We start from the raw sequence: 14531 nt of genomic DNA, 5'->3' as shown, positions 1-14531 counted from the left end.
AGAATGGCGGCGTAATGCTCCAGGAAAGCCTTGTGCCAGACACCAATAAACAACAGAAGAAGAAGAAAAGAGGCGGGGTTTGTACTGCCTCAGCCAATCAGGTTGCGCTGTCTGAAGCGCCCAGCAAAACAGTTCCATTTCAAATTCAAACGGCTCCGGATGTTGAATTGGAAGTTTTCCCCGCAAACGTACTGACTCATTTTAAGGTATAGTTAATCTATATTACTTTAAATGTAATAGTGTTATTAATCCAATCTTAACAGTATAACATTTTAGCATAAATACCCCCACTCTTTTTTTAAGCGAGTTTTAAGTTATTCTCGACGTGGTAGTGTACGTTAGCTGTTTTGTTGGCTGGAGTGGCCTCATGTTTTATTTCAATATATTTTTGTATTGTGGTGTACAAAAGAATCTATAGAGGTTGCATTAACTCGAGTTTCTAGAGTGTGTATTGCTGGATGTTTATTTTGTGCATTGAGTGACTCATGTGATCGAAACTACTTCTACTTGTTTAGCTAGTTACCGGGTCATGGTTTTTCACAGACTTGAACTGACGTTTAGTGTCTGAAATGGCAGATCATGAGTTTATTAGCTGCATGTTGGTGCTGTTGTTGTTTTTTATTGACAATCAATAATACCACTTCAGCATAGTTATTATTTGAAACCATATACCATGTTCAAATATTTGTTGTTTTTGTGAATAATAACATTAACCAGAAATACAGCTACTTCTGCACTAACTGCCTGGTTAGTTAATGCAGAAGAAGACATGTGTTGAAGATCTGTATACCAAAACCAGCTCTCACCTCTGTTAATTCAATTCTGATGGTACTGTGGTTATGCTGTCTGTTGTAGAACATGTCCCGCCTCCCTGTCATGACCAGCAAGAGGGTTCTCACAAACAGCAACTCAGAAAACGCCCAGGTTATGGCTCCTGCTCAGGTTTGGATACGTTTAATGCAAAATGATCACCTTTTTTCTGTTTTTACTTTTTATTTATTTATGTACTTATTGGGTCAGAAAAGTTTTGTATTTATTACATTTCCATTGAGAAATCCAACTTTCAAACAGTTTTGGCATGAGCTTGTAAGGAAATCTGACCTTTATCCTAATAAACAGTCTGGTCTTTTGCAAAGTATTATGGTTGTTTTTGTATTCGCAGAAAAAGATGCGGAGGGAGCAGGACATGCATAAACCTCAGGCAGCGGCTACAGTTATTGGACATAGGCAAGCTCCTGTTGCTGCCAGCAGAGCGCCTCACTGTAAGTTGGCTTACATTAGAATTGCAAGTAATGTTTCTGTCCTCAAAATTCAATGAACCTGCTGTGCAAACACAATGTGCAATTGTATTGTAAAGCTTCCATACCAATGTGTTTAATTACCATAAATGTATGAGTTATGTTGTTTTGTTCTGCAGTTCATGATCTTCCATCTTTTCCAACAGCTGAATCCATCAGGACTGCAGGAGCTGCCACGGTTGCTGTTGGTCCTTCCAGAGGTAAGCAGTTGTACGAAGCAGCTTTCATGAACATGTATCACTGCATGACGTCTTCTTGATGTCTCGTCAGGTGTCTTAAAACGGTCTACAGCTTCTGCTGCTCCACGAGGAGTTAACCCCAAACAAGCAGCTGTCCCAAAAACAGGTGAGCAGCCGTCTGGTCTTTAGTTCCTTTCAGAAAACTGCGTCCTAAATGCTTTCTGTGAGACACGCTAAAACTACATCTCAAGATTTTTTTGGGGCAAATAGTTGTCTGTGGGTTAAAAGTTCTAAAGGGAAATATTTTCGAGTATTCAGTTAAACATTGATTATTTTTTTTTTATGTATTTTAAAAACTGGGTGACATTTTTGTCTTTAGTTGGGGTTGGGGCCTCTCGTCGAAAACCATGGGATTTAAAGGGAAAAGTCAACGATATGGAGGACAAGATCCGCAACTTCCAGACGAAAGCCAGATCTGTTAATGAGGAGATGGAAGCTCTGAAAGGTTCTCTGTCTCACAGTCAAAGCAGAGTGTCACAAATGGAGAAAGAGGTAGAACAACAGAGGAGCCAGATCAGGTGAGAGAAATGAGAAAGATCGGATTTGATGCTTTAACAACAACCAAATTTGTTATATTAAATGCACCGTTCTGTTGCTTTGTTTTCAGCAAATATGAGATTGAGCTACAAGCTTTGTCACACGTCCGTCAGGAGCTGGAGAAAGTGTCGAGTGACAAAAGCTTCCTCCAAAAGGAGCTTTCCAACTTAGAGGAGAAATATAAGGTCATGGAGACTCTTCGAGACAGCCAGGAGACAGAGCTGCAGGCCCTGAAGGTACTGAAACATACCTGGAAGTAGTTTGTTTTGTAATCCACTACCTAGAATACACTTTTATTTATTTTTTGGGAAAATGTGAACATTTATTTAATCCTCAAGTCTCTAAAAAATTATAAAAAATAAATGTATGTGTTTTTTTTGTTTTTTTGTCTCTCATTGTTCCAGATGAAGCTGTCAGTGCAGGAGTCCACAATGACACGTCTGCAGAGCACCCTCAGAGACAGGGAGGAGGAGGTGCACTCCCTCAAAGAAATGGTGGCGGAGCAGAAGGAGGAGCTTCACACTGGAGAGATGGAGCGCAGACGTCTCCATAACACTATCCAGGAGCTGAAGGCGAGTCAGCGCAGTCCAGTGATGGCCTCCTCCAATCTGCCTCCACACTCACTCCAGCTGTTTGCTCAATGAACTGAAAACTCTCCTTTGACTTCTTCATGCAGGGGAACATAAGGGTGTTTTGCAGAGTGCGCCCTCTAGTGAGCGGAGGCCTGAGTAAGCATATCCAGCTTCCAGCCAGTGATGATAAGTCTATTGTACTGGCTAAAACGGAAGAGGTGCGTGTCATTGGGTGATGCAGGAGCTAGCATGTGTTTTGGGAATTGCATTTATACCAGTAGCCGTTTTTTGTGATAATAGAACCGATCAAACACTGGAATCTTCCTTCTTTCTGCCTCAGTCTCACACTGGCAAAGTTGCCGACACCCAGAAGAATTACAACTTCAGTTTTGACAGAGTCTTTGGTCCCCAAGCTTCTCAGCAGGAGGTAAAACATATGTATTTATGTTGATTACATGATTGTTTTCATTATTTTCTTGTTGTCTGACATTGGAAAATACATCCCGTCTATTATTCTTTCTCAGATTTTTGAAGAGATTTCACTGCTGGTGCAGTCTGCTCTGGATGGATACAACGTCTGTGTTTTTGCCTACGGGCAGACAGGCAGCGGAAAGACGTACACAATGGAGGGAGAAGAGTACGATGACACCAGAGGGGTCATTCCCAGAGCCGTCCAGCAAGTCTTCAAAGCAGGACAGAAGCTTGCCGCGCAAGGCTGGGAGGTTAGTCTCAGCAGATCACTGTACATTTGCTATAAACTTTATTTTTCTTTCACAAAACTTATTTTTTGAAAGAAAAATTACAAAGTTGAACTTTCTGTGTTTTGAAGTTCACTTTCACAGCAAGCTTTGTGGAAATCTACAATGAGACTCTGCGAGATCTCCTGTACACCGGCAAGGCCAGCAAGAGGCCCGAGCACGAGATCCGGAAGATGGCGAGCAATGAGGTGACAGTCACCAACCTGACCTACGAGAAGGTTTACACAGAGGATCAGGTACGGCAGCCAGAAACACACTTTTTAAAACTACAGACTCACCCTTTTAGCAGTATATCTTCTACATTTTTGAACGCTTCTTACATTGAGTTACACTTCATATCTGTTTAGATGGCATCTGTAATCTTCTACTCAGGATATTGTGTATAAAATAAAGTGTATAACCATCTTACTGTCTCCTCCTCCCAGGTTCAGGGTCTGATCGCTGTGGCCAAACGGAACCGCTCCACGGCGCAGACGTCCCAGAACGACCGCTCATCTCGCTCCCACTCAGTCTTCCAGCTGCACATTGAAGGAGTGAATGCTGGCAGAGATGTCACATGCAAGTGTGAGTACAATCACTGGTTCATCAGCGAAACATAATTCCAGTCAATATTAGCCGTAAAACACAAAGTCGAGCGTTGTTTCTCACAGTTCTGCTGGAATTTCTTGTGTTCAGCTACTCTGTGTCTGGTGGACTTGGCTGGCAGTGAACGGATGATGAAGAGTCAGTCTCAGGGTGATCGCTTCAAAGAGATGACGGCCATCAACAGCTCCCTGTCCAACCTGGGCATCGTCATCACTTCGCTGGCCAACAAGGTGTCCAGACAGAATCTACAAAGTTCTCAGTGCAGCAGCTCAGAGTGAAGCACCGTGCGTGCAGAGGTTTAAAGTTTCACAGGGTGTTCAGTTCCTGACCTTTACTAATGGTGTGTTCCAGGAGAGCCACATTCCGTACAGGAACTCCAAACTCACATATCTTCTGCAGGGATGCTTGGGAGGAAACAGCAAAACGTGAGTCCTTAACCTTTGACAACATGATTTGCTCTTTTATTTTATTTTGAAATCCTTTAAATGTAGTCACAGTTTGAAATTAAATTCACAACCTGGAGCCAACAGTTGGACCTTCAGACTTTTTCTTGTGGTTGGATTTCTTCAATCTTCCTGAATTTGTTTCTCCTCTGTTGCTTTGGTCTTTGCAGCCTGATGTTTGTGAACATTTCCCCGGAGTCAGACAGCTTTGGGGAAACCCTCAACTCGCTAAGATTTGCAAGCAAGGTCAGTGATGCATCGAGTTGTTTGATGCAAAAACGTTTAATGCGATCTCAGTGCTGAGAGAGAAAGCAAAAAAGAAATATAGTTACTGTTGATCTTGTCAATGTTTCTCTCCGAATATGTACTTTTCTTAACTCAGTAAAAATCTTTTCAAATTATCCATCATCTAGTTTCAGAAGATTTCATATGGTTTTCTTTTAAGTAGCTTAAACCTTAATTTTAAGCTACTTAATCGTATTACTTACCATTTAATGTTATTTTAATACAGCCAGAAAAAAAATATTTTTTATTTCAGGAAATAATTTGGTTTTATGTTGTTGTTGGAATAACATTTGTATTTATTCAAATTCCTTTAACAAAATAAAATCTTTAAGAGATAAATGATGAATGTATTTGCATTACTTGTTGAGGATGCCCTGCATACTCTACATTTGTAGTGTATAGCAACAGACGGGCTATTTGTGATGACGTCATTAAGGAGTTGTAAAAAGTACAAAAGAGAAATAAAAAGCATGGTGACTGCTATCCAGAGTCAGGTGACTCATTCAGAGTGAATTTAAAGGAGAAACACTACAACAATCAGAGTATTTCTACATTGGCTTATAGAAAACATAAAATACATATACTAAAGAAACATTTTTCAATACTGTACTTAGTAGAAATACTTGTAATATTTGAAACTACATTATGTTGCATCTATTGTGGAATTGTACTATAAAGTCAATTCATTAATTGTTTTGTATCTGTGTTTTTCAGGTGAATGACTGTGTCATCGGGACGGCAAGTTCCAACAAGAAATAGTTTGATAGTTTGTGAAAACTTCTTGATTATCTGTTTTTTAATGTACTTTTGACATTTTAGTCATCTTTTACAGTTTTATTCACAATAGATTTTGCAGATTGGTAAAACCTGGGGTATCAAAAGGAAGATTTAGACATGTTTGTTCTCAGGGCGGTCATTAGCATGTTATAGAATGAACTAGCTGTGATTTTTATCACTTCTTTGCAAACCAAGAGGCTTTACTTGTACATATTTCATTGTATGTTACCTTTTTATTTTAATTATCTGTATTTTTTAAAGGTGATTCTGCAACTAGGTTTTTTTTATAATAAAACCCTATAACAGCTTTCCCCCCAATATTTTCAATATTTTGATTCCGAACATTTGCTTTGTAACTACAAATAAAGTTTGATTTCTGTCTTTATTAGCACCTGGTTTTTGGTGGGAAAATATTTGTTTCCTTCTTTTACTGTCTGTAAATTGTGTATTCTCTAGAAAATAAGACATTTAGTGCATGTTTGCTTCATAAAACGTATTTTATTTTTTAAACACTTTTCATGCATATGTAACTCTGCATTACATAAACACATTTTTCAACTTAAAAGCAAATAGCCACACCAAAAAAAAATCTTTTTTTTTTTTATTTATTTTCAGTATTACAAGTTAAGTAGGATATTTGTTCACGGTAGGGTGTCCATCCATCCTTTTGTTTTTTTGGTCTTTTATTTTTTGTTTTTAATTTTGTATTTTCTTTGGGGGTTGTTTTTTTACAGGCGTTTTTGTGTTTTTTTTTCCTTTGTTAATTTTGGAGGGGGGGGGGGGGGTAGTGCCCTAGCTTTTGGTTTTATATCCAACCATGAAGTTAAGTATTAGTTCAACGTTATGGCCATGTGTAAAGAATATGTCAATAACAAACGTATTAATAAAGACAAAATATGGGTGTTTTATTTTGAAATTTTTAGGGAACTTGCCTTTGTAACATTTTTGAAACGCTAAGCTTGCAGGATTTTTATCATTCAAAAAATATATATATAGCAACAGGTAAATATGTTTTTTATATTTTAAATGTTTTTTAATTATTCATGTTATTTTGAAATGACAGTCTGTTGCGCATGTGTAATAAACAGACACGTAAGTCATAGTAAACGCAGGCAGAGCTGCGGATGAACACCTCCGGTCAGATCTTTTCTGTCGGCTAAACCGTCTGGCTCGTGGGCTCGTGTGTCTGGAACCCCGTTAAAGGCGCCGCGTCTCCGTCCGCCGTAGCGGGGATGTGAAGGAACCGAGCCACAGAGTGAACATGCTCCTCCAACTCGGAGCCCTGCGTGCAGCGGCGGGACACTCGGCCCTTTTGTCGCCCGCAAACCGGACCTTTCACGTCTGAAGCGTCAGCTGGAACGGTGAGCTGACCGTCGCTGGCGGAGGCGGCTGTTGGCGCGCTGCCTTCCGCGCTAGCCGCTGTGCTAACGGCACATCTGGATTCTGACGGTTTGTGGAGGCAGCTGCTGTCAGACCGCGGTGCCGTCAGGCCGAACAGTCAACAGCAGCGCGAGCGTCTGCAGCAGAAGTTAGGTTGTTTTTGGAGCCTGAAGCGTCCTCGCTGCTGGTTTGTTTCTACCCGCTGCTGCTAAGTGTCGCTGTAGTCCGGTCTGTAGAGTCAGTCTGGTGGTGCTGGCTTCACATGTTTGAGGTTCTGAACGGGGTTCAGCGCGTATCTCTGAAAAAGGGACAGAAAAAAAATTAAGTAATATATTTTCCGTTAAAAGCTTTATAATGTTGGACAAAGAGAAGCTCGTTTAAACTGACATGCATTAGGGGGGAACTGTTTATGGTTTAGGCTCATGCAAATTCAACTAACATTCAAATTGTAGAGACATTATGAACAGGCTGCAGTAGTAAATAGGATTTATTTTTTCTTTGTTTAAACCTATTTCAGATTAATGGAAGATTTAAAGGAGCAGAACCTGCAGATAAAGAAGGAACTTTCAGAAATTGCAGGAAAAATACAAGAAAACTAGTGTTGAAGAACTAAAGACCATTCCACATAACACATTGTTTCTGCTGTTTTGGTTGAAATTTAAAAAAATGTGTAAAGCTTTCATTTTGTGGCTTTGTGTCTATCAGCTGTTAGTATGACTCCATCCATACCACTGCATTCCCCGTATCCATACATCCATATGCATTAAGATTGAATTCTACTGGTTTCATTTCTCCACGTTTTGCAGATGTGTGTGTGTGTTTGGGGGGCATGCAGGAAAAAAAACATACCACATTTTGTCATTATAGTTCTCCTTACACTAAATTGTGTTTTTTTTTAGTACTTTTAACATGATCTTGTTGCATTTTTCTAAAGATGGAGGACACATGTAAAAAAGCATTAAGCTCAAAATTGCCTTTCTGGGTATTTCTTTATTCAAGTCGTGAATCAGGAGCCGAAAAAGAAATTCCGTTTGAAAAAGGATATAGAAAATAATTTCTGATGCATCCACTTGTAGATGACGATCCGTGTACATCCGTGTAAGGTAGCGGGAGAACACGCTAACAGATGGATGATGGGAAGTCTGGGTGGGCTTGCCCACAACTCAGAGATGAATTTTCCAATGAACAAATGCTGTTCTGCAGGAACTAAGTCCTTGAGATTTTGCCTGAAAATACATAATCATAATTCAAATAGCACTGGGAACGCTGTTACAGTAGATGACCAGAGTGAGACTTAAAGACTTACCGCCGAGGTTCATGCCAGCTCCTCTCCCACACACGCAGCGGCCGCTGATGGAGGTGGGAAGCAGCAGCTCGGACGCCTCGGTGGTGCAGGTGAGCTTCCCCGGCGCCCAGACCTCCGTGCTGGACAGCCTGAACCGGCAGAGGGAGGACGGCAGCCTCTGCGACCTCTCCATCCACGTCCAGGGACAGGTATTCAAGGCCCATCGCTGCGTCCTGGCTGCGTCCTCCCCCTATTTCCACGACCAGGTGAGTGTTTTCTGACTGAAATCCGACATTTGATCGTCAAGGATTTTCTCAGCTGTGGAGGCGTCTGACTCCATCAATAGTTCAGCTCATTTTAAACTCAAACATTCTTGATCACACTAATAAAAGGGAAAGTGTTCCACATTTGAGCTTCATTTTTGGAACATTTTGTCAATCACAGATATCAATAACATTTAGAAGAACATAGATGGCCATGCTGGTCTGTCAGAAAAGAACAATAAAGAGCTGCAGATAAACAGAATCTTTTATTTTCTGTTTTCTAAAGAGGATGTTGATCGTCTGGACCAACTCTAACTTCCTCAGGTGTTTTTGACAAACATCTGAACTATTGCAGTCAGGATCTTCATGGTGACTCAGAATAGATCCTTAGACTGATCGGTGTCTCCGCCTTCCTCCAGGTTCTCCTGAAGAACATGTCTGCAGTCTCCATCCCGGCGGTGATGGACCCGCTCGCATTCGAGAGCGTGCTGAGCTGCGCCTACACCGGTCAGCTGCGGATGCTGCGGGACGACATCGTCAACTACCTCACCGTTGGCAGCGTCCTGCAGATGTGGCACATCGTGGACAAATGCACGGAGCTCCTGAAGGAGGGCCGAGCCGCCGCGGGGGCCGGCACCGGAGGCGGGGCCGTGCAGGAAGGAGCAGGTGGAGGCGAACCGTCTGCCAACCAAGGATGTAGCAGCAGCAACGCCAGCAGAGCTGCAGGCGGAACAAGTGGGGTCAGTCCGGGACGGGTTCTGGAGTCCAGTGAGCCCCAGCGGGCCGCTAACCCCCCCAGCCAGCTGCTGGTGTCTGAGAGCCAGTCCCCCAGCAGCACCAACTACTTCAGCCCCCGAGACGGAAGCAGCTTTGGGGGAGGCGGAGCCGCTGCAGCGGGGTCTGCAGTGGATGGAGGCAGAGCCAGCAACACCCCCAGCTACTGCACCCCATCAGGCGGGGAGGAAGCCCTCCTCATTGAGGAAGAGGAGGAGGATATGGAAGAGGAAGAGGAGGAGGTTTACCATCAGCGGAAGAGAGGCAGAGGAGGAGGCAGTGGCAGGAGGAAGAAGATGAGCTCGGTGTCGGAGCAGGAGGTGGGGGTCAGCGACAGCTTCGGGGTGTCTTCTTATCAGGTGAGGAGAGAAAGCAGCTATGGATACATTTTCCAAACCCTTCATCTGAAATTACAGTCACTTTCTTGAAAACAGTTTTTCATTAAAACTATTTATTTGTAAAAACCCTAAATAGATGAGTTTGCTTTTACTCATTTTTTCTTAGATTAATTAAATAGCTGTGACTGTCTCTTATGTAATGTTAATTTCTACTGAAAGGATGGCGAGGACGCGGCGATGCCTCTGCAGAAACGCCCCACCTACAGTCAGCCCAGCATCATGCCCCGCAAACAGTGGGTGGTGGTGAAAACCGAACGCGCAGAGGACGACGACCTGATCGTGGTGTCAGAGGAGGAGGGCGGCGAAGACGAGGAGGAAGAGGAGGAGAGAGAGATGGAGCTGGTCCGGGAGAGAGAGAGAGGCAACTTCAACATCTCCAACGTTAGGAGCCTTTCTGCTGAGCTGGGGGGTCGACCTGAGGGAGACATGGACTCTCAGGTGATGTGGCGACCACTGAGTGTGGGTGTGGGGGGTGCACTGATGACATTATAATGACTCAATAACCACATGAAATTGGTTTGTTTATAGAAAAAAACGTTTTAGTTTAAAAAGCTACCTTCGGTGTGTCCACTAGAGGGAGACAGAGTGTCAAATTGTGCAAAAAAAAGTTCAGCTTAAAGCTTGTTTTACTTAAAAGTATAGAATTTTATTTTTTCCACTAACCTGAAAAATGCATATTCATAATTAAATATGTTTTGACAAATTCATTTCAACTTTGCATAGGTGGACTTCTGCCAGTCTTCAGAGGACTTCTTCAAGTTTGAGGGCAGTTTGATGGAGCAGACTTTAGCTCAGCACCTTCAGGACAGCGCTGCGGGTCAGAACCAGAACTCTAACCGAGCCGTGTCGGCCCTGCTGGGTCAGGTCCAGAATGCTTCCTCTGCTCGCGCTCAGCTCTTCCCCCTGGACATGCAGGGGAACCAGATCCTCCTGTACAGCCAGGCGTCTGGACTCCCCCTGGACTCTGCAACCTCCCCCCTGGGAGTAGCGGGGGGTGTGATGGGAGGAGGCTCTTTTAAAAGTCCCAATCTGGAGCACGGCGTGGTCCACCTGCAGGGTGGTTTGGGCGTGGATGGGTCTGACAGTGGAGGGGTGGGGGCTGGAGGTGGGTGTGGTGGAGGCTCCGCTAAAGTGTTCATGTGCCACTGCGGGAAGTCGTTCACCCACAAGAGCATGCGGGACCGCCACATCAACATGCACCTGGACCTGCGGCCCTTCCACTGCCCCGTCTGCGCCAAGAAGTTCAAGATGAAGCATCACCTGACGGAGCACATGAAGACGCACACCGGCCTCAAGCCGTACGACTGCCTCGGCTGCGGGAAGAAGTTCATGTGGCGCGACAGCTTCATGAGACACCGCTCACACTGCGAGAGGCGCGGCGGGCCCGGGGAGAGCGCGGAGGGCGGGGCCGGCAGTGACGGGGGCAGGCGAGGGGGCGGTGAGGATGGAGCAGACCTCATTTCCTCCCCTCACCTTCTCCTGTCTGCGGGAGAGAGAAGCCAGGGAGGGATGCTGGGAGGAGGGGCGAGGGGCGGAGCTTCTGGTTCAGCTCAGCAGCACGGCGCAGGAAGCTCTCGCAGCAACATGGCTGCCGCGGGGGGGCTGCTGGGGGTTCCCTCCCAGAGTCCAGGTCAGGATGAGGGACCAGGGATGTTCGGACTCGGGTTGAGTCGAGGTGATGAAGACATGTGTGAAGTCAGCGCAGATGAAAGCAGCGTGACTTAGAAGTGGGTTTGGTTCAGAGGACTCCTGTTTCTGAGCAGTTCTGTGGATTTCCTTCACATGAATCCAAACAGAGAAAGAGATACAGACCCAAAAAAACTCTAAAAACAAAAAAAAATCTGCACTTTGTTACAAGACAGTTTAATGTGAGGCCTTTGTGGACTCAAACCTGTGGAGTTAAATTATTCACTGCAATGAAAATGACCTCATGAACACGGACCTGCCGTCCCTCCATAAACTACACATTTAACTTTGTGATGTTTAGCATCTTTACTTTTTCTGTTTCTGTATGTTTCCAACAACAAAACCAAAAATTAGATTAAAAAAAACATTTTATTTCTGTAAAAACATCAGCAGTAGAGAAAATCTGAGGTTAAAACTACGATTATCCAAATGTCTAAATAATGAAATGTGTTCCTGACAGGAAGTCTGAAACATTCCACCATCCAATGAGCTTCTGTGAGGAAGCTGCTGCTTTGTTCTATGTATCGTTCAGAGTTTTAATCCCCACCACTGTAAATATGTAGAAATATATGAATATACTGATCTCATCAGACATTGAAAATGTTTCAGTGTTGACTCACGTTTGTAATCAGAAATGTTAAGGTGTTGCTGATCATTTTCCTCACAGGTACTTGAAAGCCTCGTAGCTTTTGTGCACAAACGTCCCGTTTTCCTTAAAGACACCGACATGACCTCACTGCTCGATGGAAATGAGTTTTTATTTAGCAGAAACATGTTTGACTGACAGTGATCATTCCAGAGGGAAAGATTTTGTGAATCAGTCGCACAGAAATAAAAAGAACTTCACAGAAGCAGCAGCTGATTTGTTCATTCTTAGGATCAGTTTGATGCTAATCTTTCTGCTAACTGAATATATGATGATGAATCTGTGAAAAAGGATTTTAATAAATGCTTTACTTCACCTTTTTTGATGAGAATCATGACTGACAGAAACACAGAGTTTAAATCAGATTACCAAGATTATATTCATAATAATAATCAATTAATAATCCTATAATAATTTGCACTGCTTATGTTTGTATCTTTCCAAATCCTGTCCAAACACAGAAATTTGGGCACAAGATTGTTTTAATGTCAAAGTTATTCACCTGCACTTTAGAAAAAAAAAATTTAAGTTAAAGATCTGAATTATAGAAACATTTTAGAGTCAAATTCTGATCTTTGGATGTGGTTTTGATCTTATAAATAATAACTAAACACTCATAGTTCCTGTTATGGGATGTGGGGAGTTTTAACACCTGTGGAAAACTGTAAAAATCATTGTTCATTGGCTCATTGTTTAAATAAAAGTTTAAAACAATGTAGGCCCCTTCATGATGGTCGATATGCCATTAAATTATATTAAGTTAAATTGAAACAAAGAAAAAATCCATAATTCAAAGATGTTACTACTAATTAACCCTTGTGCTATCTTAGCTGACCCCACCCTTACTTTGACGTGTTCTCCCTACCATGACAAAGGTGGATAAAGGTGGAAAGATTTCATGTAATCCATGGACACCAGTGAAGATCACAAATCATTGAAGAAAAAAGGTTCAGAGCACTGTCTAGTGGGTCTAGATGACCCAACTCCCAATGTTAAAGTGCCTAAGATAGCACAAGGGTTACATTTATGCAAAAGTTTAAAAAAACATTTATTTGAAACCAAAAAAGAGATGGAATAAAATATCCAAATACCGTATTTTCCGGACTATAAGTCGCCCTTTTTTTCATAGTTTGGCAAAGGGTGCGAGTTATACTCCGCAGCGACTTATATTAGAAATAAATTGAAATGAATACATTGTTAACCCTCCTGTTATGTTCATTTGTGAGGAACAGAGATGATGTTCCTGGGTCAATTTGATGTATGAGGTATGTTAAGTGTTAAGAGTATGTTAAGTGACTCAGAGAATCAACAAACTTTTTTTACAGTAAGATCTTGAAGGCTAAAAACACAATATTCTATTTTCCAATGATTTTATAGATTCAGAAATGCAATAAAAATGACAACTGTTTCTACAAATACAGGATGAAAACAGAGTATTAGTTGGCCAATGATGCTTCATGAAAGGAATAAAAAAATAAGTTTGAGAAAGAATTACTGTGAAATTATGAGATAAACAGTCTGCTATGATTGTGTCGTATGAGGTTGTGCAAGTTATTAGTTCTTGGTCTCAGATTTTGTCAAATAAATTTCCCGTCAAAATGCGACTTATAGTCCAGTGCGACTTATCTGTGTTTTTTTCTACTTTATAATGCATTTTTGGGCTGGTGCGACTTATACTCCGGTGCGACTTATAGTCCGGAAAATACGGTATATAATCTGTTCATTTACCTTAATTCTTGTTCCCCAACAGTGACACATTTATACTTTTATTTCTGAAACATCAGTGAAAACGTACAAAGAGTTACTTGATGGTTTTCTCGCCGGTTGTGAGGAACAGATCAGTAACAGGAAACATTTGCTTGTCGTTTTCCATGAACTCATTTTAGTTTATGCAAAACAACAAACACAACCCGATTGATTCAAACGCTCTCTACACTCCTAACTGCATTGTATTCAGGAGAAACACTTTGACTGCCATCCGCCTGGCTTTATTTATAGAAATGGACAGAAAACAACTTAGAGTCCAATGTAACTCCATTTTTAAATTCTTCATTTTTTCATTTCTTAGTCATTTGTGGATTTTTGTGGGCCTTCACATTGAGGAAGCAGATAGGGGCCATTGACCCCCCCTTGCCCATGCCTATATCCGCCTGTGGTGAAGAGCTTAAGTTCACTTCTTGGTTATGCACAAACACAACGGTTCTGATGACTCATCCTTTCTGTTCTGAGGCTGCCGTGGGTTTTTAGGGAAATTATAAATGTATTTCAGTCTGCAGCCAAAGGTCACTTTGTCTGTTGTGAGGCAGATCTTCAAAAAGTCTCCAGAAAAAGAAACAAAGAGATTTTATTTAATTTATGAATAAAATGTGTTCAAACATAGCGTTTAAAAAATAAAGGGACGTTTTGGTTTATTAGGTGTACAAGCTGACTTAAAAACAAACTTTCTTTACCTGTGAACACAAACATTAGAAGAAGAAGATTCTTCTCAAATCGATTTGACATTTGTGTCAGGATTTAACAGTGAAGTTTAATCAAAGTGGAACACGGGCCCCTGCAGTGTGTTTGCAGGACACAACATTCCCATTCAGTAACCAAACATTTGAGT

At 42.1% G+C, this 14531-nt stretch overlaps 2 protein-coding genes across 3 annotated transcripts; both read left to right on the top strand.

Moving 5' to 3' along the window:
* The first annotated feature begins 104 nt into the window (after positions 1-104).
* Positions 105-5489, top strand: kifc1 (kinesin family member C1). Its single transcript, XM_004074065.4, has 17 exons — positions 105-206; positions 856-942; positions 1163-1262; positions 1445-1498; positions 1569-1643; positions 1857-2055; positions 2145-2310; positions 2479-2646; positions 2751-2864; positions 2987-3073; positions 3171-3368; positions 3476-3640; positions 3830-3968; positions 4080-4219; positions 4341-4414; positions 4603-4678; positions 5432-5489. The coding sequence occupies exons 2-17, from the start codon at positions 859-861 to the stop codon at positions 5474-5476; spliced, it is 1884 nt and encodes a 627-aa protein (XP_004074113.3). The 5' UTR covers positions 105-206; positions 856-858; the 3' UTR covers positions 5477-5489.
* A 368-nt stretch (positions 5490-5857) lies between these two features.
* LOC101155366 (zinc finger and BTB domain-containing protein 22) lies at positions 5858-12246 on the top strand. 2 transcript variants are annotated; one of them, XM_023959935.1, is made up of 5 exons: positions 5858-6855; positions 8219-8425; positions 8842-9555; positions 9754-10032; positions 10318-12246. In XM_023959935.1, exons 2-5 carry the CDS (start codon positions 8228-8230, stop codon positions 11317-11319), a joined length of 2193 nt encoding a protein of 730 aa, XP_023815703.1. In that variant the 5' UTR covers positions 5858-6855; positions 8219-8227; the 3' UTR covers positions 11320-12246. The 2 variants fall into 2 exon arrangements, with proteins under 2 accessions (XP_023815703.1, XP_023815704.1); XM_023959936.1 differs by lacking the exon at positions 5858-6855 and adding an exon at positions 6893-7061.
* Positions 12247-14531: the final 2285 nt, after the last annotated feature.

The sequence above is a fragment of the Oryzias latipes genome, chromosome 11, assembly GCF_002234675.1.
Source record: "Oryzias latipes chromosome 11, ASM223467v1".
NCBI lineage: Eukaryota > Metazoa > Chordata > Actinopteri > Beloniformes > Adrianichthyidae > Oryzias > Oryzias latipes.
Note: the sequence above shows the minus strand (reverse complement) of the source record. Positions and strands in the feature narration are given on the sequence as shown.

Excerpts from the sequence above, each read along its gene's own strand:
- kifc1 (XM_004074065.4), top strand. The coding sequence starts at position 859 with ATGTCCCGCCTCCCTGTCATGACCAGCAAGAGGGTTCTCACAAACAGC. Across the intron at positions 1,263-1,444 it reads TGCCAGCAGAGCGCCTCACT|CTGAATCCATCAGGACTGCA; the intron begins GTAAGTTGGCTT and ends CTTTTCCAACAG. Across the intron at positions 3,369-3,475 it reads TTGCCGCGCAAGGCTGGGAG|TTCACTTTCACAGCAAGCTT; the intron begins GTTAGTCTCAGC and ends TGTGTTTTGAAG.
- LOC101155366 (XM_023959935.1), top strand. The coding sequence starts at position 8,228 with ATGGAGGTGGGAAGCAGCAGCTCGGACGCCTCGGTGGTGCAGGTGAGC. Across the intron at positions 8,426-8,841 it reads CCCCCTATTTCCACGACCAG|GTTCTCCTGAAGAACATGTC; the intron begins GTGAGTGTTTTC and ends GCCTTCCTCCAG. Across the intron at positions 10,033-10,317 it reads AGGGAGACATGGACTCTCAG|GTGGACTTCTGCCAGTCTTC; the intron begins GTGATGTGGCGA and ends AACTTTGCATAG.